General features: G+C 45.5%; 1 protein-coding gene across 1 annotated transcript in view; it reads left to right on the top strand.

Moving 5' to 3' along the window:
• Window positions 1-24,684, top strand: part of SNRNP48 (small nuclear ribonucleoprotein U11/U12 subunit 48) — a 693,998-nt gene that overhangs the window by 523,422 nt on the left and 145,892 nt on the right. The window contains exon 5 of the mRNA XM_044056352.1: window positions 6,603-6,791. Within this exon, the coding sequence (XP_043912287.1) occupies window positions 6,603-6,791 (189 nt within the window). The remainder of the gene's footprint in view (window positions 1-6,602; window positions 6,792-24,684) is intronic.

Below are 24,684 nucleotides of genomic sequence, written 5' to 3'. Positions count from 1 at the left end.
CGAGATCTCAACCCCTCCATCAAAGGACAAAAATTGTCCTCATTCTTACCCCTCTTCACTGGCTGGTGATAAGGGCAAGCCTCATAAGCATAAGGCCCTCAAGTCTTCCACGGAGCATAAGATCACCTCCTTGGCTCCGACCACCTTGGTTACGAGTTTAGCTGCAGTGGTCCCTGCAGATATTTGTGAGACTTCCAAGTCGGCGCCGCTCTTGGCACCGACTCCTATGGTTCCAAGTGTGATTTAGACTCCAGCCTTATTGTTTGCTGTTGCCTCGGTACCAACATCGCCCATCTCCGTTCCGAGGCTGGTCCCAACTACTTCTTTGGAGCCGATAATGACTTCCACTCAGGCTATTCCCTTGGCTCTGAGCCCTTTCTTGGCACCGATAGTTCCTCTTTTGCCTGTCTCGAAACTGGAATCATCTGTGTGGACTTTTCCTACACCACGGATCCAGTACCCCTGTCTTTGGATCCCTTTTCAGGACAAGCCTTTAGCCCTTTTTTGGAACGACCTAACTCACCCTCAGGAGTGTAGTTAAGGTCCACTAGGACTCTATCTGAATTGGATGTGGTGCGCCTGTTCGATCAGCTGTTGACAGCCAGAGGGATTACAAATTTTCCTAAAACCCATCCTACTCCAGGTTTTGGGTCCATTGCCCCCGCAATTCCCACTTATTCTCCTCCCTTGGACCCTTCGGTTCCGAGGCCCATAGCTCTGACGTCTTTGGGGGGAATCCTTTCCTCTGCGCCAACAGTAACCTCTGAGGCATCAAGGCCCTTTGGGTTTTGGTTCCTTCGGAACGACCCCTTCCTCAGTCTCATGCTTGGGTGGTGGAAACCACGGCTCCAGGTATGGTTCCAGGTTTTTCATCGGTCCAAGGATCCGGGGGCGACACCCACCCCAGTTTTGCTTGAGGCTCCATCCTCGGGAACGGGCCACATGGTGTGGGTTGTGACCCCAGTTCCGAGCTCCCATTCCTCTTCGGGCGGGCCTGCCTTCTGGGTGATGGAGAGGGTGCTTGCTTCAGGAAGTGCTCCTCCTACATTGGACCTTCCCCCTGCTCCTTCTGAGCTGCAGCTGTCACAGTCCACCTCCCCAGGACACAGAGAGCGCAAGCCTCAGGAAACCCCTGTACAGGGTAACCGCCCTTCTGAGTCTTCTTCAGATGCTAAGAACCCCCTCGGAAGCAGACATGTAAGAGGAAATATATGGACTCCCCGGAGGAGTCCTTCACTGAGGATACGGATTACGATGATGGGAATGGTCCCCACGGTCACCCCCTGACTATGTCACCTTTGGAAACATCCTGGAAATTTTGAGGCAGGGGGGTGACTGGAAGCCCTCCAACCCTTCCTCGGAGGAGTCTGTATTCCTGCAGGCCTTCTGCTCTCGGCCCTCTACTTCTTGGGTGACCACACCTGCCAATGAGTTAGTCCAGCTCATTGTGCAGTGTGCATGGAAGAACCCTGATACCGTTGAGGCCATTTCCCAGAGACCAGACAAGATACTTTCCCCACCAGAGGAACAGCCCCATTGGTCTAGAGGCTTACCAGTAGATGCTATGGTGGTGGCGGTCGCCACAAAAAAGGACCTTGCAGAGGAAAGTCCTACTGTCCATCCACCCAACAGAGAATTCCGGGCAGTGGACAGATTAGGGAAGTGAGTCTTTGCCTCGGAGATCTTTGCTGTCAGGTCTCTGGATTATTTGGCACATTTCTCGAGGCTCCAAAGGGATCTCATCTCTGAACTCTCCGGAACCCTCTCTGGTCAAGTTTCTGACTGGGCACACGATAAAGTTGTTTCTCAGCTTGCTACCCTAGAGTCGATCTCCAACTCGTCCATGAGGTTGCTGTCCCACACAACTGAAGGGGTGGCTAGAGCTGTGGGCACAGGTGTAGTTATGAGATGTCACACCTGGATACACATTTGTGATCTCGCGGACTCCTTCAAGTCTTCCTTCTTGAACGCCCCTATCGAACCATCCACTTTGTTTGGTTCTAAAGTGAAGGACACACTAGCCAGGTTCGAGCAGGATGGAAAAACCTCATCTACCATTGGCCTACATTTTTTCAAACCTCAGCGTTCTTTCTCCAGGAACAAGACGAGTGAAAAGATATGGCACAAAAAATCTCCAGGCCCTTTCTGTAGTGCACATGGTGAGGATTCCCCCAGAGGCAGAGGGGGTTCCCATAATGGAAGATGCCCCTTTAGGGGCAGAGGGGTCCCCGAAACCAGGATTCCAGGGATTCATTCTCTCTGGACGACCTTATCAGTGCTCCTGAAGCGCTGCCCGATTGCAGTCGGGGCTCTGTTTTCTCTGCACCAGGTTGCCTGGCACTCTATTACAAACGATCAGTGGTTGTAGAGAATAATTTCCAGAGGCTGTTACATCCCTCTGATCTCTTAACCAAAACCTCCAAAATGCCGTCCCGATGTTCCACCCAGTCAAGAGCAAGAAGCAGCTTCAGAAATAAGAAAGCTGTCTCAAAAATGAGTCATCCAACAAGTCCCCCCAGACCAGTGCGGATCCGATTTTTACTCAAGATTCTTTTTGGTGCCAAAATAGACTAGGGACTGAAGACCCATTTTGGATCTCAGCCAGCTAAACAAATCAGTGGTTCAGACCAAATTCCGCATGGTCAGGATACAATCCATTCTTCCATTTCTTCGGGAGGGTGTGTGGATGTGCTCTATAGACCTCCGGGATGCATATTACCATATCAAAATGGACAAGCACTCCAGGTGTCTCCTTCGCTTCCGGCTGGGAGCCAATCATTACCAATTCAGAGCCCTGCCATTTCGTCTCTCGACTGCCCTCGGAGTGTTCACAAAATGCCTAGCAGTGGTAACAACTCAACAGAGACTTCAGGGATTCCAGGTGTTTCCATATCGAGACGATTGGCTCCTCTCCGCCCCCACCAAGTGCCTACTGGTCATGGCCCTCCACCCACTCTGGCACTGGTGGAGTTTCTAGGCATCACAATACACTGGGAAAAATCCAACCTTCACCCTACCCAACATTTGGAATTTATAGGAGCAGTATTCAATACTCAAACAAGCCAAGTCTCTCTCCCTCCTCACAGACTTCAGAGATTAAGATTACAAGCGCAAGTGATACTGTGTCGAAGGAAGGTGTCTGCAAGGGAAGTTCTGCAGGCTCTGGGGTCTGTGGTGGCAGCCATCCTGATTGTCCCCCTAGCAAGATTGCATATGAGACTGTTAAAATGGCTCCTTTTGTCCCAGTGGGTATCCAATCTCCATCCCTTAAATTCACAGGGGTGGCTAGAGCTGTGGGCACAGGTGTAGTTATGAGATGCCACACCTGGATGCAAGCAAGATCTTTTCTGGTGGATGAGAGCAGATGAAAACCTTTTGTACCGCCCTTTCCAGACTCCCCAACTCAACCCCATGGTGACCACAGATGCTTCCCTGATAGGGTTGGAAGGGGCCATTTCCAGGGAAAGACAGTCCAAGGCACGTGGTCCAGCTTGGAGGTCAACTTGCATATCGGCGTCCTGGAGTTGAGCGGTGCTGTTAGCATTGCAGGCACTTCATCTGCTCCTTCCGTCTGGAACGAATGCAATCCAGTCGGACAATATGTCTGTCGTCTAGTACATAAACAGGGAGGGACCAAATCCTACCCTCTATGTCGCAAGGCCATGAGAATTTGGCATTGGGCGATAGCTTCCAACCGCTTTCTGATTGCAACACATATCCTGGGTAGCTCCAAAGTGATTGCAGACAGGCTGAGCAGATGCATCCTCCATCTGCACAAGTGGTCTCTCAACCCAAACATGACGGCAGAAATTTTCAGCTGTTGGGGCCTGCCTTGCTGCAATCTTTTGCTTCCCTTCAAACAAAAAATGCAGCAGCTACTTTGCCCTCTTTCCCCAGACTGGGAATCACCAAGAGACACTTTGACTCGTGACTGGCCTGTGGATCTCTTCTATGCTTATCCTCCGATACCTTTGATACCCCTATTTCTAAAGAAAGCAATTTGGTTGAGATGCAAAGTGATCCTCATTGGCCCTTTCTGGCCTCGACAAGTGTGGTTTCCCTTCCTCCGGCCTCACCTATTACAACCTCCTTGGATCCTCGACACTCGTCAGGACCTAATATCACACCCACAAGGGCTGACTCCCCCAAATCTGTCCACTGTCAAGCTGACAGCTTGGTTTCTCCACTTCCATTAGTCTCCAGGCAGGAAGCCCTATCCTCACCTAACGCGATATTATTCTGTCCTCCCATAAGCCATCCACCAGAAAACTCTAGAGAGACAAATGGAAAAGATTCACTGTCTGGTCTAATAATCAGATGCTGGATCCTTTTTCAGCTCCTACAGCTGCTATACTTCAGTATCTTTCTGAGTTGTTTGACAATGGGGCTTCAGCTTTTACTATTCGAGTCCATTTAGCAGCTATTTCCAATTTCCATAACTGCTCAGATTGCGTTCTTCTTATCTCCACCCGTCTTTGCAAGACCTTTCTCAAGAGAGTTTTCCATAGCAGACCTCCTATCAGGCAACCTGTAGAGACATGGAATCTCTCTCTGGTTCTACAGTCTCTCTCTTTCTCTCTACCCCCCTTTAAGCCTGCTGCGACATGCGATCTTAAATTCCTGTCCTAGAAATATTTGTTTTTGGTAGCAGTCACATCAGTCAGACGGATATCTGAGTTACAAGCTGTATGCATTAAGAGCCCATATCTAATCTTCCATAAGGACAGAGTATCCCTTCGTACTAACCCATCCTTTCTCCCCAAAGTGGTGTACGATTTCTCTATTAACCAGTCCACTGAGCTCCCTGTGTTTTTCCCAAATTTTCCAACAAGGGAGAATACGGTGTACATTCATTGGATGTACATAGACGGCTACTTTTCTGCTTGGACAGGACTAAGTCCTTCCGAAAGTTGGACCAACATTTCATTTCCTTTTCTGGTCCGAGAATGGGATGTGCTGTATCAAAAGTTACTTTATCAAAATGGCTCAGAGATTGTATTACCTTTTCATTCTCCCTAGCAAATGAATCTAAACCTGTTCAAATCAAAGCTCATTCAACTAGGGCCATCGCAACTTTGATTGCTTTTCACTCCAGGGCTTCCATGGATGACATTTGTGCAGCAGCCATTTGGGCTAAACCCCATACTTTCATCAAGCATTTCAAATTGGATTTGGTCTCCAGGGGAAGAGCGGCCTTCAGCTCAGTGGTTCTCTGGAATGTTCTTCCATAAGGGCCACCCTGGTTCTCCAAGTAGCTTGGGATTCTGTCCCATCAGTGATGAATAGGAAGAAGATTAACAACTTCAGATAAAGAAGTTATGTCTTACCATAACATTTCATCTGAGTTGTTGATCTTCTTCCAGTCATCACACCCTCCCACTGTCCCCCACCAAAGGCTGTTGATTGATCTTCTGGGTCCTTATGGTGAGTTCAGGGTTTCTGCGGAGAAGTGGCCTCTGTTTTCGTTTTTCTTCTATATGTTGCATGGAAACTCGATCTGAGGTAACTGGGAGAAGGGCATTGTGGGTAGCAGCTTAGCTCGAGAGTTTTTGGTGTACACTAGCTTGGTATTAGGCCGACTCGGGTTTGGTTCCTAGCCCTCGGAACTATCAGTGATGACTGGAAGAGAAGATCAACAACTCAGATGGAACGTTATGGTAAGATCCAACTTTTTTTTCCATCTTCTCTTCCTACTGCACCCTAGAAAGCTGAAAAGCTCCTGTCTGGGTTTGTAAAGCAGTCCTTGGACTGCTGGGTGCCATTTATCCATCACTACCCCAGACAAACAGTGGGAAGGATTCTCAGCTTTAGTAGACTGCCAGAGGTTAGTTAGCAAGGTGCTATTACCTGAATGCCATTAAGGCAGTATATTCTGCAAATGTCTGCTGTTACTGGTAAGTAGGATGTATGCAACTGTATTTTTTATAGGAAATGTGAGATTTCAGTTGCTGTCACTGTTGGCTTAATGTTTTGTGTCTCCTCAAATGTTCATTGTTAGGCAAATTGTCTGTATAGTGCTGATGACTATTAGTAAAGAAGAGTTGTATTATAACACTGGTGAAATAGATGATATGATGAAGCTCCATGTATGTTTCATTTTGTGCTCAATGTTGAGAATGTCCACCCTATGATGTCTGAGGCACATTATATAAAAAAAAAAAAAAGACTCAAGTAATTTTGCTATGTTGAAGTCCAAGGAATTCTGGAATACAGCTAAATAACAAAAAGACAAACAGTAGTGAGTTATTTGTTATGTTGAGTGATTCACAGTTGTAATTTTTCTTGGGACTACTTGCAGCAAATTTTCAGAAAAAAACTCCTGTTGTCTTAATTACTTATTTTTAGTTTTATTGTACCGTTGAGATCTGTGACTTTCAGCAGTCTTCTTGAAGTGGATGGATACTACTAGTAGAGACCATTTAATAAAACTGCTGCTGTACTACATTAAGTTAGGAAGCATCATTTGTGTTAGAATACATGATTGATTCTATTATTAAAGCATTTTATTTGGGACAGTTTTTTTGCTACTTGCATGTTATTGAAGTGGTATATTTTTTTATTTTGTTTCATGTGATGTAACTTGTCCGACTTGTATATCATAGGCGATTACTCTTCAGCCCCAGTTGAGGTACCTCAAAATCATAAACATGCCATATGCGATCTAACAACAGCCGACCGCCTTGCAGTTTACGAGTATGTTGTTGCAGAGAACAAACGGCGGAAATCTAAGCAAAGCTCTATTGAGAATGACAGGGATTTGTATGTGGATTTGACTGCTAAACTTAAGCAAGGTGAGTCCTGTGTAGCTCATTCCATTATAGAAGAAATGTAGTTTGTGCAGTTCCATACTAATGAGCTACATTGTTTATGAAATCTGAACTCCCAAAAGTGCTGAAAGCTTGTTTCTTATTGCAGTCCACTAAGGTCAGTTTTAAGTTTCGTTGTCAAGCAAGTGTGCCTGTAAGGTATAGTTGAAGCACATATATAGGAGTTGGTAATTTAGCCTCCTTGCAGCGATATGCTTGAAGTTTTTTTTGACGCTTTGTGCTGAATTTATTGTTGAAAATACTGTTGGGTCTCTTTGCAGTAATACACTAGAATGTTTCAGCAACAGTAGGTGTCATTGTCTTGTTCAAGACCATCTTTGTTTTAGTTTCTTGAAAAACTTAAAGTTGACAAGCTGTGAAGTACATTTATTTAGTCATAGGTGTTAAAACTGCAGAGAGCAAGCATCAGAATTTATGGACACTTAATTCACCATTACATTTTGGTTTAGAAAGTATTTAGATTTTGTTTTGGTTAACTGTTGTCTTCACAGACCTCAAAGGTCTTTGTTGTATGAAACCGTCAGATTTCAGACATCCATTATCCAAGTTCTTTAACTCTTCATCAAACTAGCAGCCGTACCTAGGAGTACTGTAACCCTGAAATGAACTGTAACATTAGCACCAAGGTGTATTATTGGAATTCATATTGCTACAGGCTTAGCCTGTAGTACTGTGTCTTTGTATTTTATTCACATAAGTGTGTAAACCACTAGGCACAACATGCTCAAGGGAGACTCGAGTGCTGTCTAGTTAATAGATTTGCACAGCAGGCAAGTGGAGACTTAGGAGAATCAAACTGATTGTAGGATTTCACTTGTTAGCACCTCATAGCCTTAATCCTATGTACTGAACTACCAGATGTCAAGATGTCATGTGTCCTTTGATTGATATTGTTGCTGCATTCTGATCATGTTATTTAGAATTCAGTCATTATTTGGATTTTTTTATATCAGTGAATTTTTTATCATTTGTTTTTATCCACCATTTTCTGCCAACCACCACCTTCCAGCTCCCCTTTAACCTATTCATGGAGCTTTGCACCACCAAAAGGAAACCATGAGGATGTTTCAAATGCTGTAGAAGTCATGTGCGTTGCAATAAAAATTGTAAGAAGTAGCACCTCTTTTATGTAATAAAGTTTTTGTAGCTCTCATGACTTTTACAGTGTTTCATTAAAGTTGTTTGTTTTAGGAATTGGAAGACAGCAAATTAGTTTTATGTATTTCAGGCCATCAGGGTATTTTTTTTTTAATTATGCTTATGTTCTGCCCCATTGTTACTCATGACGTGCTGGGCTAGTTGGACTTCAACATTGCTTGCCTCTACCCTCGATAACACTTTGCTTAGTGAATATCCATTTGTCCTTCGCTTTTTGCTAGCTTCCAGGGGACACAGCCACTGTTAGGTGTCACTTACACAGCAGGCCAGGCTGTTCATTTATGCCCATACTGTTTCGTATAGCACTTGGGTTGATATTTGATCTGGGGTCATCTGGGTCCTAGTCAGGGTTTTATCCCTGTGCTCCACAGAGCCGATTAAAGGACCACTACAGGCAAATGATGAAAAAACATATTTTTTCTAGTCCTGAATTTCTGCACCTCCCAAAGCTGCTTGCCACAAAATAAGTATTCATTCCTAATTTTATTTATATTTAATCCCTATCTGCCGTCATGGGGACAGACATCCTGATGAGAGTTTTTTCCCTTGGTCAGCTAAATCTATCCCAAAATGCAGTATGATAGCCTTGAATGTGAGAAAAATTAGTCTTACCCTTTGTTGTCAGATTAGACTCTCATTCACTTACAATGGGAAACCTAAAAAAACTGCCAAGTTTAAGAGTCTGCAGATCAAGTGTCATTGACTAGTCTGTGCTGAATTTTGCATATGTTCTTGTTCTCACTAATGTACTACACATTCTCCAAAAAAAAGCTTACAAAAGTGCCGGCAAATTACTGAGGTAAAAAAGACTTTTTACAAAGAGTGGTTTTGTTAGTTGCAGTTTCTGACCAAGTTACTCCTCCCATCTCCTGTCCTTCAGGGAGCCAAAATCTCACATTTCCAAGCTTGCTTAGGTTCAGCTACTTAGTCAACTTTGCATGACAATAGACATCAAAGAAATCACAGCCTGATGTGCCACTGAAACTCTTCCTTTATATGTTTCTTTATGCCTGACTTTTGACTAGCACTGTATCAGGAATTAGGAGTTAAAAAAAAATCAATCCATAGTTTAGGCCAATATGTCAATTTCTTAAAATATTTCCAGTAATATATTTGCTTTTACATTTTCTTCAAATATAAACACCAAGTTCTCTTATTGTCGCCCTCATTGTGTTTACCCAGATGTGTGCTGATCTATATTTGTAATGTTTCTCTATATGGTGTATTCGTTCTACTGTGTCTAGATGAATGCTAAAAAAAAAACAGTAAATAAATAGCAGTAACAAAATGAAGCTAATTATTTTAGCGGACTAATGATGTATGACTACATACAGCATGATGTTCTTCATCTCACATTGCTGCAGTCCTTACACTTGGGTAGTCCGCTGTCCTCGGTCGGCCCGAATATCAAAGTATTAGGCTGACGTCGGTCAAGGCGCTTAAGACTGACATCAGGACGTCAGGGTACAAATGCGCATGACCGACGTCATATCCTCAGTCTTTTTTGCCGCATGGTCCGATGCAGAAGCAGCGTTGCAAGTGCCGTTCGGCGTTCTGAAATTTTTCGAATTCGGAGTTTCAGACCGAGTCAAAGTTGGCTAAGTACCCCGTTGGGGAATATTTTAGTTTTTTCTTGCCTCAGTGGTTTACCGGATGTCAGAAAAAGTGAATAACTGGATTTCTTGTGGGAAACAGATACCGCATAGAGATTATCATAATTTGTGTATTCCTTGTTTGGGGCCTGAGCACGACGTTGTTGGGTGTCGCTTTGTGCTAGGTTCAATAAGCGCACTATTGCAAGGTTAGATTGTGCCAGGTTGGTCTTTGGGAAGCGGTGCAATTATAATATGCCGCCGGATGCTCCGACGCCCGCTTCTTCAAGAAGCGCAAAGACAAAGCAGCTAAACCCAGGCAAGAAGAGTCGCCCATCGGACGCCGGTTCTTTAGAGGTGTCAGTGGAACCGTGGTTCCGCCGGAGGTTTCTCTGGAGTCCCAGGGGGAGACTTTGTTATTGCAGGATGTGGCCTCTCAGGAGGCAGGTCAGGCTGAAGGGGCTTCTCAGGTTACTGTATTCCCTCCCTTCCTAGGGTGGTTAGGCCCTCTCCTTCTGTTTCCAAGGCTTCTCCCAGAGGCAGGCCAGGTTTAGCTTCTGTTGGTGTCACTCCTAGTTCTTCAGGATCTGTGCCCAAGAAGCACATGCTTAAAATGGCAGAAGATTTAATTACTTTGATTAGAGGTTCTTTGCCCTCCTGATAAGAGGCCTAGGGTGGAACCAGAGTTGGGAGTTTTGAGCAGGCTTCGATGTTTCAGAGTCTTCGGCTGAAGACTTACAGGAGTATTCTCCTTATTCTGATTCTGATGTGGATGATTCTACTCCTTCTGCTTCTCCTCCAGAGGATTTTTCTTTTTCAGAGACTCTTCATTCCATGAGGGAACATTTTAAGTGGGAAGGTCAGGGCTTCTCTGATTCCAGGAAAAGGCTTAGGGAATTTTTGCTTTTACCCCAGCATAGGCCTTTGGCTATACCTCCTGTTCTGGATGTTGTGGAAGATGTGTTTGCAGAGGCTTCACTTAATCCGGATTCTTTGCCTCCTGCTCCTGTTAAACCGGATAGGTTTTACAGGGTGCCTGAAGCTCATAAATATCTTTATAAGAGTCCTAGGGCGGACCCAGAAACTGTTAGTCAGGGACCTAAGGGTGTCAAGGCCTCTGTTGTAAAAAATCCGGTTCCTCCAGATAAAGAGGCCAGGGCTTTGGATAGATGGGGAAAGAAAGTCTATACTTCTTCCACCTTAGCTATGAGGGCTTTGAATTGCCAGTTTCACATGTTGAAATATCAAAACTATCTACTTTCTCAATTGAAGTCTAAGGTAGATGCTCTGGCGGAAGGTATTGAGTGTAAAGAATTACAAGATTTGGTACATGTTTCTGAACAGGTGGGTAAGCATTCTTTACAATGTGGTTTTGATGCTGTACAGGCCTCGTCTAGGGTGGCTGCTACTGGGTCAGTTCTTCGCAGGCACGCCTGGCTGAGGGATCAGAATTTATCTGACCATGTTAAGGCAAGGATTTTAGATGCTCCTTTACAGTCTGATGTGTTGTTTGGTTCGCCTGTGGAGGCAGTCTTAAAGAAAATGGAAGACAAGGCTAAGTCTATGCAGACTGTTAAAGATTTTTTGCAAGTTCAGCCTCCGAAGTTTAGTAGGAATTGGCCTGCTAAGGGGTGGACGATTCTTCTTATGATTCACAGTCTAGGGGTAGATCTAGACGTGGTAGGGGCAGAGCTCAGGGCTCTTTCCGGCCTAGAACAGGGAGTTCACCTGCACAGTCTTCGGGTGAGGGCAGGGGCCAGTCCTTTCGTAAACAGGCCCAATGACCTACCTTTTCAGCTGCCAGAGCCTTCTCGTCTGGCAGCACCTTTGGGAGGAAGGTTGGCACTCCTCAAGGAAAATTGGAGTTTAATTACCCAAGACAGATGGGTATTGGATATCATACACCAAGGTTACAAGTTTTATTTCCATACCTTGCCTACTTTCAAAGGCATGCCAGACGTTCCTCCTCAACAAAGAATAGAGGCTCACAAACAAATTGCTCTGCTGCTTCAAATAGGGGCCATACAGCCGGTCCCTCTGCCAGAAGTGGGCCTAGGATTTTATTCTCGCCTGTTCCTAGTACCAAAGAAGGGGAACGCGTGGAGACCAATTTTGGATTTATCTATCCTCAACACTTATCTGGACATTCCCAAGTTCAAAATGTTGACGTTACAGCAGCTTTTACCTCTGCTGGGCAAAGATCACTGGATGGTAACTCTGGATCTCAAGGAGGCTTACCTTCATGTTCCTATCAGGCTAAGTTGCAGGAAGTATCTGCGTTTCGGGCTGGGACTTCTCATTATCAGTTCTCTGCATTGCCCTTTGGCTTATCTACTGCGCCCAGAGTGTTCACGAAAGTTCTGGCTCCAGTGATAGCTTTCTTCAGGCTAAAAGGAATACAGATCTATCCTTATTTGGACGATTGCCTGATTCTGGCTCAAGGAAGGACGAACTTCTTCATCATTTGCAATATGTGATAGCAGTGCTAAGATGCCTGGGGTATTCTGTGAACGAAATAAAGTCCAGTCTAGTACCCTCTCAGGACATGTGCTTTCTGGGTGTGAGACTGAATACAGCATCCCAGATGGCCTTTTTGACCCCGGACAAACAAAAGAATCTTTCCCTTTACTTCCATCAATTGTCTCATCAGTCCAGGCTGACTGCAAGGACAGTCCTTCAAGCCTTGGGGTTCATGGCATCTTGTATTCTGGTGCTTCCCAATGCCAAACTGCATATGAGGAAGCTACAATGGTATCTCAAAATGTATGGACACAGCACTGCCAGGATTTGGACACTGTCATTCAGATAATACCTTGCATTCAAAAGGAATTTTTGTGGTGGGCTCAGGAATGTCACCTAAACAAGGGACTCTCTGTGACCCGACCAGAGGCGAGTCAGATTCTAACGACAGATGCCTCAGACAAAGCTTGGGGAGCTCATCTAAATGGAAAGTGGATACAAGACACGTGGCCTGCCAGACTACAACATCTACATATCAACTTGAAGGAGATGTTAGCAGTCCAATTTGCATTAATAGCTTTCAAGGATTTACTTCTTCCAGGGCAGGTGTTGATTCTAACAGACAACACAACTGTCATGTGGTACATCAACAAGCAAGGGGGAACGATTCTTATCCTCTATGCAGGCAAGCAATGATTTTGTGGGAGACTGCTCTCAGTTTACAGCTAAATCTTCAGGCAAGGTTTCTGCCGGGAGCACAGAACTCCTTAGCAGATGTGTTGAGCAGACAATTATGGATCCCCATGAGTGGAAATTGGATCCTCATGTATTTCAGAAATTGACAGTGTCATGGGGAACTCCAGACATAGATCTGTTCGCTTCTCCACTAAACTACCAGCTGCCAAAGTTTTGCACAAAAGGTTTCATCCCACAGCCTGGAAAGTGGATGCTCTTTCTTTCAATTGGAGCAATCTTCATGTGTATGCCTTTCCACCTCTGCCTCTCCTCCCAAAGGTACTCCTAAAGGTCAGACAGGACAAGCCAAAGATGATTTTAATAGCTCCAGATTGGCCTCGACAGCACTGGTACCCATTACTGAGAAGTCTGGTACGGGAGCCTCCATGGCCTTTGCCTTCGATTCCACACCTGCTGTCTCAGGAGAACAGTCATTTACTCAATGTCAAACTTCACTCTCTTCACCTAACAGCCTGGCATATTCTGTTTTGAACCCGGAGGGTCTCAGCTTCCACAGCAAGTTTTGAATGTTATTTTGGAGGCCAGAAGGCCTAGTACAAGGAAAGTGTATGCAGATAAATGGAAGAGATTTTTATTTTGGAGTACTGCAAAGGAATTTGATGTTTCTGAGCCTAATTTAAGTGTGGCTCTTCAATATCTTACTGAGTTACTGGACAAAGGTTTGTCCTTCTCTTCTATTAAGGTTCATGCTGCAGCAATTTCTGCTCACTATGATTGTGACCCACCATTGTTTTCTCATCCTTTGTTCAAGCAATTCCTTAGAGGGGCAAAGAATATAAGACCCCCACGTAGAGCTCCTACTCCTGCTTGGGATCTCAATTTTGTGTTGGAGAAACTCACTCTACAACCTTTTGAGCCTGCAGCTACTGCCGAGTTTAAATATTTATCATGGAAGACTGCTTTTTTGTTGGCCATTACTTCTGCAAGAAGGGTTTCTGAATTACAGGCCCTTATGGCGGTTGAGCCTTTCTTAATTTTCCATAAGGATAGAGTATCTTTGCATTACTAATCCTTCCTTTATGCCTAAAGTGGTTTCTAGTGTGGCTTTAAACCAAACTATTCATTTGCCTACTTTCTATGCAAATCCCCAAAATAAAGGGGAAAAGATTTTGCACACTTTAGATGTACACAGGCAGTTGCGATATTATTTGAGCAGAACTAAAGGGTTCAGGCAGTCTCAGCAGTTATTTGTTTCATTTGCTTTGAGTTCTCAGGGCAAGCCTGTGTCAAAACAAACTATTTCTAAGTGGATTGGGTTTTGCATTGCTTTCTGTTATTCCCATCATGGTAAGGAGAGTCCAGCTGGGATTAGGCCTCATTCCACTAGGGCTACTGCCACTTCTACAGCTTTTTTAAGGGGGGTGGCAACTAAAGATATTTTGGAGGCAGCTACTTGGAGTTCAGTGCATACTTTCTCTAAGCATTATCACCTTCCACTTTACTCTAAATCTAGGGCTGGTTTTGCCACTGCAATTTTACAGGGCATTTTGGCAGCTCCTGCTACCTTATAGTTTTGCCATCCTCCCTTACCTCTGCTTTGGGATTCTACCCAAGTGTAAGGACTGCAGCAATGTGAGATGAAGAACATAGTACAGTTTTGTACCTACCATAAATGTAGATGTTCGAAGATCCACATTGCTGCAGTCCAATTTACCCTCCCTCCTTCCCCTCTGTAGTTAGAGGCGGTTGTGTGGGTTGGGTTGTAAATATTGTGTATATTGTATATATTGTACATATAATTAGTGCAAGGGTGGTTGGTTGGTTTTTGCTGTCTTTTGGTTTTGACCTTTCTTCTTAGGGTTTTCTGACATCTGGGGCAAGAAAAGACTGAGGATATGACGTCGGTCATGCGCATTTGTACCCTGACGTCCTGATGTCAGTCTTAAGCGCCTTGACCAACGTCAGCCTAATACTTTGATATTCGGGCCGACCGAGGACAGCGGACTACCCAAGTGTAAGGACTGCAGCAATGTGGATCTTCGAACATCTACATTTATGGTAGGTACAAAACTGTACTTTGTCCAGGACTCATTTATCAAAAATGCAGTACTAAATAGTCAGGTGACAAAGATGCTTGGAGTGAGCATGTGCATATCCAAAGGCAGTGGAGTACAATGGGATTACACCCTGTGGAGGTGACAGTTACTGAAAGCAGATGTGCTCTCTGTATTCAAATTAAAAATGGAAAAATCAACACAAGACAATTGCAGACATTATGTCTAAAGGAAATTGATGTAAATTAAATTAAAAGACGGCAAAACACAAGTCATTAATTCAAAGGACAAAACAAAAGGCATACGTCCAAAAGACTAAATAACAATGACCCTCATTGCATGTGATAGAAAGGTAGAGACATCCAAAGGAATGTTATTCCAATTGAAAGGCAACTGCAGACATAGGGACCCCTATGTAAATGAGTTTGCTTGATTTTTGAAACAGACAGTGGATGAACATGTTTGTCAAAGAGTAATGGGTTGGTAGCCATGACCCCCCCCCCCATGGGTGTTCTAATTGTGCTTTCTGACGCCTTATCCTGCATCTTACATCAAAGGAAAGAAAGGCCATCATGAGAATGGGTCATGTGGAAGTGAAAAATGTATTTTTGCTCTGGTTCCAATATGAAATATACATTTAACAAGTGTATTTAATCAACATCAATCTTACCAATAGTAAGTTTCAAAGTCTAATGTGTGGCATTACTGAATGATTGCAAGCATCATTTATTTATCTGGAATTTATGAATATTTACAAGAACATGGCAAAAATACAATGTCAAATCCTGCGCATAGCAAATCCTGGGCAGTTCAAAGGTATATATAGATATAGGTGTATATATATATATATATATATATATATATATATATATATATATATATATATATATATATATGGATCCCTATCACAACACCAACACGTCACAAACCCGACACTCAATACACCGACACACAAAACGTAAACTACACATTACACACAACTATAAATGCACTAACCATAACCCTAAGGTCCGACACTACCGCACACTTACCCTACCCGCACCCTAACCCTAACTCACTTAACCCGCCACTACACCTACATTCCATCACTATTGCACACTTAGCCTACCCGCACCCTAACCCTAACTCACTTAACCCGCCACAACACCTAAAGTCCGTCACTATCGCACACTTACCTTACCCGCACCATAAGTCTGACACTACCGCACACTCACCTTTCCCGCACCCTAACCCTAAATCCCACACTATATCACACTTACCTGTCCACTCCCTAACGCTAAATCCCTCACTATCGCACACTTACCGACTCGCGCTCACACGTTGCCCATGCCGGTGTTTCAGCTGTCGGGATTTCACCTTGTCGATCATCTGTCTCGTCTGTCTTCTCGAGTCGGTCTTCTTAGCGTCGGTGTTTTGGTGTGTCGATCAAGTCAAGGGGACCCATATGTATATATATATATATATATATATATATATATAATGTGCGTGTATATAGCTATAGATTTTATATATATATATATCTGTACTGATATATATATATATATATATATATATATATATATGTGTGTGTATATATATATATATATATATGTATATATGTATGTATATATATATATATATATATATATATATATATGTATGTATGTGTATATAAGGCGTCAGCTAAACCTAGTAAATGTAGACTGACATATCTGAACAGCCTTATCTGCAAGGTTATACAAAGGATCGTGTATGTGTATATATAGATATGTGTGTGTATATAGCTATATATATATATATATATATCTATATATATGTATGTGTATATAAGCCGTCAGCTGAACCTAGTAAATGTAGACTGACAAATCTGAACAGCCTTATCTGCAAGGTTATACAAAGGATCATTATGGAATTAGTAGACAAGGTCTACATTGTCAAACTACAGATCTGAAGTAGGATATTCATTTGTCTGCAACCTGTGGGTTATGGATCCGATATCGGATCCGAACCGGCATGGTTTTCCAGCTATGGATCCAAGCTCTCAGCTCCTCCCCTCACCCATAATGCCCTGCTCTACCCTCATGACCTCAGATCTCGTTTGCCGCGCTGGTGACTGGATTTGGGTACATAGCTCTCAGCTAAGTGAACTCTATTTCTTGTTAAAATCAGAGAATTTTTTGGTTTTTTGAGTGAATTTGTGTGAAAGTTTAGGTTTCCCTTTCTTATAAGTGTATTTTGAGTTTATTTTGAGTTAAAGTAAGTAATTTTATTCCCTCCCTCGCTGTTAGAGTGTGTGTGTAGGCCTGTGTGTCTTTTTGTTTTAAGTTACTTTCTGTAACTTTTAGTGTGTTATAGATTATGGCTGACCAGCCTAAATCTATCTTTTCGAATGCTCGAGTGTGGCCATAAGCTCACCGGCTGATGGCCACACTCGGTGTGTTAAGTGTCTGGGTTGAACACCTCACATCTGGTTGTTCCATTTGTGCAGGGTTCAACCCCAGGGCACTGAGGAGCGGAGGTCCAAGCTGGTCTTGGCGGGTCTTTACCGCCAGACTCGCCCGCCTCCGCTCCTTCGGGACTACTGTGGCTGCAGTTGTTCCCTGTGGCACCCCTCCTGCTCCTGGGACTCAAACTCCCGCTTCTGGAGAGGAGAGGGATGCTGCTAAGGACGGAGGAGAAGCACCAAGCGGGCGGGCCGAGACTTCTGTTTCGGCCCGCCCAGCTGCTGGCTTCTCCCCGGCTCCGTCGGTTCGGTCTCCTCCTTCTCGGCTCCGTCCCCTGTGTGCTTTTCACCGGGTCCTGAGGAGGAGGAGACCCGATCTCCGTCGAGGCTACCGAGGAGGCACTCCAGGCCTACCTCGGTAGCCTCTTCGAGATCTACCCATAGCCTTTCTGATGCTGATCTGGACCGGATGATGAGAAGGTTCATCCAGGCCCAGATGCAGATGGGAGTGCCCTTGCCTCCTCCGGGGAGCTCAACACCCTTTTAAGCCTATTGCTCCTTCTCCGACCCGCTATCCGGGTTCGAGCAGCTGGAGCCGAGCAGCTTCGAGCCGATAGTACTTGGTACCGGACCCGACCCTGCCCTCGAGTGCCGGACCCGATCTCGGAGCCTGGATCCGAGCCGGATCCGGGGATCAGTGCTTCGGCGCCGTCTGTGTCGGAGCGCACTGTCCCGGATCCGAGCTTCGCGCCGGCTCCGATCCACTCTTCGGATCCGAGGGAGCCATTGTCGGATCCGTTGGTCGAGGTCGGCTCCCTTCGGCCTTTGATGTAGTGGAGAGGGCTCTGTTGAGGGTCTCCGGACCCCGCACTTGCTTCGCTCCGCCCGCTCCCTCTGCACTGGGCCAGGCTTCCACCATCCGGCCCTGGGACAGCCCGCTTCTGTGCCCCAAGTTGCTCCTATGGAGCAAATTGCTGCTTATGAGGACTCCTCTGACAGCCCCCAGAGGAGGCCCTCGCAAGCATATGTGCAAAAGGAGGCACATTGACTCCCGAGTCTCTCACAGAAGACACGGACTTGGAGGAAGGGAAGGCTCCCCACGGTCACCCCGAGGATGTCTCCTTTGGAGACATCATGGAAATGCTCCGTATAAGGGGTGGTCTGCCCCAAGTCTTCCTCGGACGAGTCCGTGTTCTTGGAGGCATTTGAAACGGGCCGTCTACCTCTTGGGTGTCCCCTGCCGACCCCTGGTGGACCTTATTACCACCAGGGCGTGGAAGGAACCGGACACCGTGGAGCCAATTCCCAAAGACCGGATAGGATCCTTAGTCCGCCATCCGACCGGACCCATTGGAGTAAGGGGCCTCCTGTAGATGCCATGTTGATGGCGGCGCCACAAAGAGGGAACTAGCTCAGGAGAGTCCCTCAGTCCACCCACCGAGCAAGGAGTCTCGGATGATGGACCGCTTGGGAAGCGGATGTTCAGTTCGGCGACCTTCTCGGTAAGGGCGCTGAACTATTTGGCACATGTTATTCGGATGCAGCGAGACCTTATTAAGGAATACGCTGCATCCCCTGAGTCCATTTCGGAGGAGGACAGAGTTCTGCACTCCACCCGTGGCCACTCTTAGGTCAGTTACGAATACTTCTATGCGGCTACTCTCCCATGCAACGGAGGGCGCTAGAGCTGCGGGACAGGACTGGTCACTAGACGCCAGGCCTGGCTCCGTCACTGCGATTTTTCTGAGCCCTTCAAGGCGCCGTTAACGCCTTTGATGGTTCTGCTCTGTTTGGCAAGACCGCTCATGAGACGCTGACCCAGAGCGAGAAGGACGGAAGACGCTGTCTGCCGTGAATCCGCTTCTCTGCACCCCAGAGGCCCTATTCTAGGAACCAAAAGGGTCAGAAGAAGATGTGGTTCCGAAGTCGCAGCAGTCCCAGCCTGCTCCGGACAACCAGTCCTTCCGTGGCAGAGGAGGACAGGGAGGACGCCGCCTAGAGGCAGAGGGCTCCCAGAAACTTCGGGTCCAGGGAACCTTTCTCTGAACGGCCCGCAGCAACCCTGAGGGGTTGCCCGCCTGCTCTTCCCTGGGGGCAGTCGGGGGGTGTTTTTCTGGGCACCTAGCGGCATGGGAGGCCATAACATCGGACCGCTGGGTTCTCCAAATCATATCCAGGGATATCGCATTCCTTTCCTTCACCTTCCAAAATTGAAGTCCCTCCCAGACGTCCCACCCGGTCAAAGGGAGGCCGCTTTGGCAGAAATTGGCCATCTGCTAAAGAAAAGAGCCATCCAGCCCGTCCCCAGACCAGATCGGATCAGGGTTCTACTCCAGATTCTTTTTAGTGCCAAAAGACGGGGAACTAAGACCAATCCTAGACCTCTCTCTTGAATCTGGCAGTCCCCAAAGAAAAATTCGAATGGTCACTCTGCAATCTATTCTCCCCTTCTGGGAGAAAATCACTGGATGTGCTCGATAGATCTCAAGGACGCCAGACTACCACATCCTGATGGACAGGCGCCCAGGAGGTTTCTCCGCTTCCGGCTGGGAGCCAGTCACTACCAGTTCGGGTCCTTCCCTTTGGTCTCACCACAGCCCCAGGGTGTTCACCAAAGTACTAGCAGTGGTAGCGGCCCACCTGAGGCTTCAGGGGTGCAGGTCTTTCCCTACCTGGACGACTGGCTTTACCGCCCCAACAAGGCATCTACTTCTCTTGGCGAGACTCCTTTCTCCATCTTGCTCCATTTCTGGGCATCACAATAAATACAAAAAAGTCCAACCTGGCGCCCACACAGCTCTTAGATTTCATAGGGGCCAGACTAGACACAAGGAGTTTACGAGCCTTCCTCACTGCGGACAGAGTTCTAAATCTGCAGCTCCAGGTGCGGGCCATTCTCCATTCAAGTTCTGTTCCAGCGGAGTTGGTCCTGAGGGCTCTAGGGTCCATGGCTTCGGCTATAGCACTTCTTCCTCTTGCCAGGCTCAATATGCGCATTCTACAGTGGACGCTCTTAGTACAGTGGTCATACCTTGCTCTTCCCATGCATCATCCCATAGCGATCAGCAAGGCTTGCAAACGGTCCCTCTTGTGGTGGCTCCACTCCCCGGATCTCCACAAAGGTCGCCCATTTTGTGCTTCTCCTCTCGCCACGGTGACCACGGACGCCTCCCCGCCTGGTGGGGGCACTTTATGGGCGGACAGTCCAAGGCACGTGGAACGATTCAGAGACCTTACTGCATATCAATGTTCTAGAGATGAGAGCAGTGCTCTTAGCGTTGCTAGCACTTCAGGAATTTCTTCCTTTGGGTACAATTGCGATTTAATCGAACAACATGTCTGTTGTCTGGTACATCAACAAGCAAGGGGAACAAGGTCTTACCCTCTTTGTCGAGGCCATGAGAGTTTGGGAATGGGCAATCTCCACCAATCGCTTTCTAGCAACGCACATTCCGGTCGGTCCAACATCCTAGCGGACAAGCTCAGTCGCACCATTCTGACCCCTTACGAGTGGTCTCTCAATTGTCAAGTAGCGAACGCATATTCGCACGGTGGGGAACCCTTCATGCGATCTTTTGCTTCTCCCTCAAACACCAAGTGCGACAGTTTTTTCGCTCTAATACCTCCTCCCGGAGGTACCCCAAGAGACGCTCTGGTGCATGCTTGGCCACCCGGTCTTCTGTATGCCTATCCACCCTTGCCTCTGATGCTGCAAGTTCTTCAGAAAGCCTCTCGGTGGGTTGCAGAATGATTCTCATTGCTCCATTCTGGCCTCGACAGATCTGGTTCCCCTTCCTAAGGTCTCACTCGGTGAATCCTCCTTGGATTCTAGATCCCATCCCGGATCTGATATCCCATCCATCCTGCATTCCTCCTCCGAACCTGGACAACCTGAAGCTGACCGCTTGGCTGCTCCAGTTCCACTCTTGATAAGGACTCCGGTATTTCTTCACCTGTAAAGGCTATTTTGGTGGCGGCTCATAAACCATCCACTAGAAAGGTTTACGAAGCAAATGGCAACGCTTCCCTGTGTGGGCGGAGCGGCAAGGCCTGAATCCCTTCACGGTTCCTCTCCCTTTAGTGCTTGACTTTCTAACCTCTCTCTTTAACGATGGTGCCAGCAGTTCCACAGTCAAATTTCAACTGGCGGCAATTTCTCACTATCACATTGGCCAAGATTCTAATCCTCTTATGTCAGCCAAATTGTGTAAGACATTTCTTAAAGGTACTTTTCTTCTCAGGCCCCCTATAAAACAAGCAGTTCCTCCTTGGGACCTTTCTTTGGTCCTGCAGGCCTTGACCGCTCCTCCTTTCGAGCCCGCGGCTACGGTGGATCTCAAATTCTTGTCCTACAAGACAGCCTTTTTGGTAGCCATTACATCAGCCAAGAGAGTTTCTGAACTTCAAGCTTTATCAGCTAAACCTCCTTACTTGGTATTTCATCCGGACCGTGTCTCCCTCAGGACCAACCCGTCCTTCCTTCCTAAAATCGCTTCTGAAGCAAACATCAATCAATCCATTAACCTCCCTGTTTTCTTCCCTAAATATGAAAACAAAGGTGAATATAAGCTACATTCACTAGATGTTCACAGGCAACTTAGATTTTATCAACAGGACAGCTGGTCATAGGCAATCCGACCAGCTGTTTATTTCCTTTGCAAAATTCAATTTGGGCAAGCCAATCTCTAAAGTTTCTCTGTCCCGCTGGATTTCACAGTGCATTTTATTGGCTTATCAAGCGTCAGGAAGGCCCGCACCGGGGTGTTCATGCCCATTCAACCCGGTCAGTATCTACCTCGGCAGCCTTCAAGGCTAGGATTCCTCTAGATGATATTTGTGCAGCAGCCACGTGGGCTTCATCTCATACATTTATTTCCCACTATAAGTTGGATCTTGCATCTAGGGGTAGAGCATCCTTTGGCTCAGGTGCTCGGAATATCCTTCCATGATGGCCCAAGATTCAGGTAGCTGGGGACTCTGTCCCACAGGTTGCAGACAAATGAATATCCTACTTCAGATTTAGAAGTTATGTACTCACCATAACGTTCCATCTGAGTAGGTGTATTCATTTGTCTGCAACCATCCCGCCTCCTATCCCCTGGCCTTTCAGTTTCCTGCATATTCTTTGTTACCCTTTTTAGGGTATTGTTGCTTTGGCAAACTCGATCTGAGGTCATGAGGGTAGAGCAGGGCATTATGGGTGAGGGGAGGAGCTGAGAGCTTGGATCCATAGCTGGAAAACCATGCCGGTTCGGATCCGATATCGGATCCATAACCCACAGGTTGCAGACAAATGAATACACCTACTCAGATGGAACGTTATGGTGAGTACATAACTTCTAATTATATTCTATTAAGGTCAAGTACTGCCCTCTTAAAATGTTTGAGTTCTTCAAGAAAGTTACTGATAGATAAGCGAAAATCATAAAAACACTGTACCAAAGTCTTGCTAAGGTGTACAGTAACATGCAACACTCTCCTAGCTGTCTTACTCAACTGATGGATTGAAAAATGGACCACACTTAAGAATCCAAGAATTTAGAGTGGATGGATCCATCTCCTCCAAAAGACGTCATCAGCTGTGCTCCACTGGATGCAGTACTTTGAGAATTTTGCATTAGCATTTATTTCTTAGTGTTCAGATATAGTGCTAAGGGTTTATGTCTCAAAGATTGTTGTACATTTGCAAGTTGAATGCTCACATAAACGTACTATGCTCACAAATAAAAAAAAAATGTGTTTAAAAGACAGATTTGTAGCACATAGAATTACAGCTTGCAAGAATCTTATTCATCTTCACTTAAAACAAAGAGCTGCTATGCCTCCTGTCAATTAAAATTAGGATGAATGGATCAGAAGCTGCAAATTCTTCCAAGTAATAGAGACCTTGCCGCATGTGGGAAGGGGTTTACATGTACATGTTCTGCCTGCTATAAGTTATAAGAAAGGGGTCATTACACGGGATAAAAATCACTTCATAGGAATTCCTGTCTAGGCTTCTATAGATCCTGGATCTGGTGCTTACCAGTATGGGGGACCATAGTAGCACCCCTACTGTGACGTCTTCCCTGTTGAGATCTGACCACTAATCAGTTTCATGACCCTCCCCAGCAACTCCAAAGCAGAATTTAACCTCTTACAGGATGGTATAAATAGCTTCACTGCACCTCGCCCCTCAGATGGAACTATAACTGTGGCCGTACCTGATAAGACCAAAACAAGCCCTCTCTGAGGCCAAAAACATAGCATCTGTGAGACTTGATAACCTCCAGGCTGCATCCTAAATGGGCTCCAACAAGAAATTGCAACACCTTTTGGTATGCTTTTCATAGTCTGAGCACCTGCTTCATCCTAGCTGAATGGAAAATGGCCACCATTATGCCATTGCACAAATGTGGTGCTTCCACTGACTCCGGGAACTATAGACCTATTAGCCTGACTAGTCTTATCTGCAAGGCCATGGAGTGAGCCATCGTGGACCTTATCAAAGATATAGGTAATATCAAAACACTTGACCCTACTCAATTAGGATTTGTCAGAGGGAGATCATGCCTGTTAAACCTCGTGGCCTTCTTTGAGGCAGTCATCAAGGCCTTGAACGAAGGGTAAGTCTGTAAATCTATGCATACAGCCTTCCTAGAGTTAGCCAAGACTTTTGACACTACCACCCCCAACTCAGGCATCATTGACAAACTCACCCAGCTAGGTATCGACCCTTATATCATTTGATGGGTCACTAACTGGCTCGCTGAAAGAACCCATGTAGTCAAAATAGGGGAATCCACTTCCAACAGCAGACCTGTAACCAGTGGTGTTCTACAGGAATCAGTCCTGGCACCTCTACTGTTGGGAATTTAAGTTGAGTTTTCTTCTATATAAGTGGTCAGAAAATCATTCAGCCTTAACCTGTTACCTGGTCACCCTTGATGTTGATTATTTATTTACCTGCATTCCTAATCATATAGGTATTGAAATGTTAAGACAGTATGTAAACAATCAACCTCAACTAAGTAATGTGAATATAAATTTTAATTTGGGATTTATTAAATTTAGTCTTGGAAAATGTTTTTTTATTCCTTGACAGGTACTATAAGCAACAAACATGGGTAGCCATTGGCACCCCTTTAACAAACACGTACGCTAATATTGTTTTAAAACATTGGGAAATGACAGCAATATTTAAAAATCAAGAGAATAACTACAAAGATAAAGTAGTTTTTTTAAAAGATTCGTAGACTCTCTTTTATATGGGATGGTTCGCTAATAGAATTAAATGAATTTATAGCATGTCTACACACTACCACACCGTTTTTGAAATTCAAGAAAAATATTCAGTATCACAGCATTGATTTTTTGGACATCACTTGTGTAACAGGGAAGTTGGACACCATGTTGTACAAAAAAAACTGTTAAAAGATGTGCATCCTTATCTAGGGATAGTATCCACCCCACATATATATTTGATTAACATCATG

The sequence above is a fragment of the Protopterus annectens genome, chromosome 14.part0 (genome assembly GCF_019279795.1).
Source record: "Protopterus annectens isolate FY-2018-M chromosome 14.part0, PAN1.0, whole genome shotgun sequence".
In the NCBI taxonomy this organism is placed as follows: domain Eukaryota; kingdom Metazoa; phylum Chordata; order Ceratodontiformes; family Protopteridae; genus Protopterus; species Protopterus annectens.
Note: the sequence above shows the minus strand (reverse complement) of the source record. Positions and strands in the feature narration are given on the sequence as shown.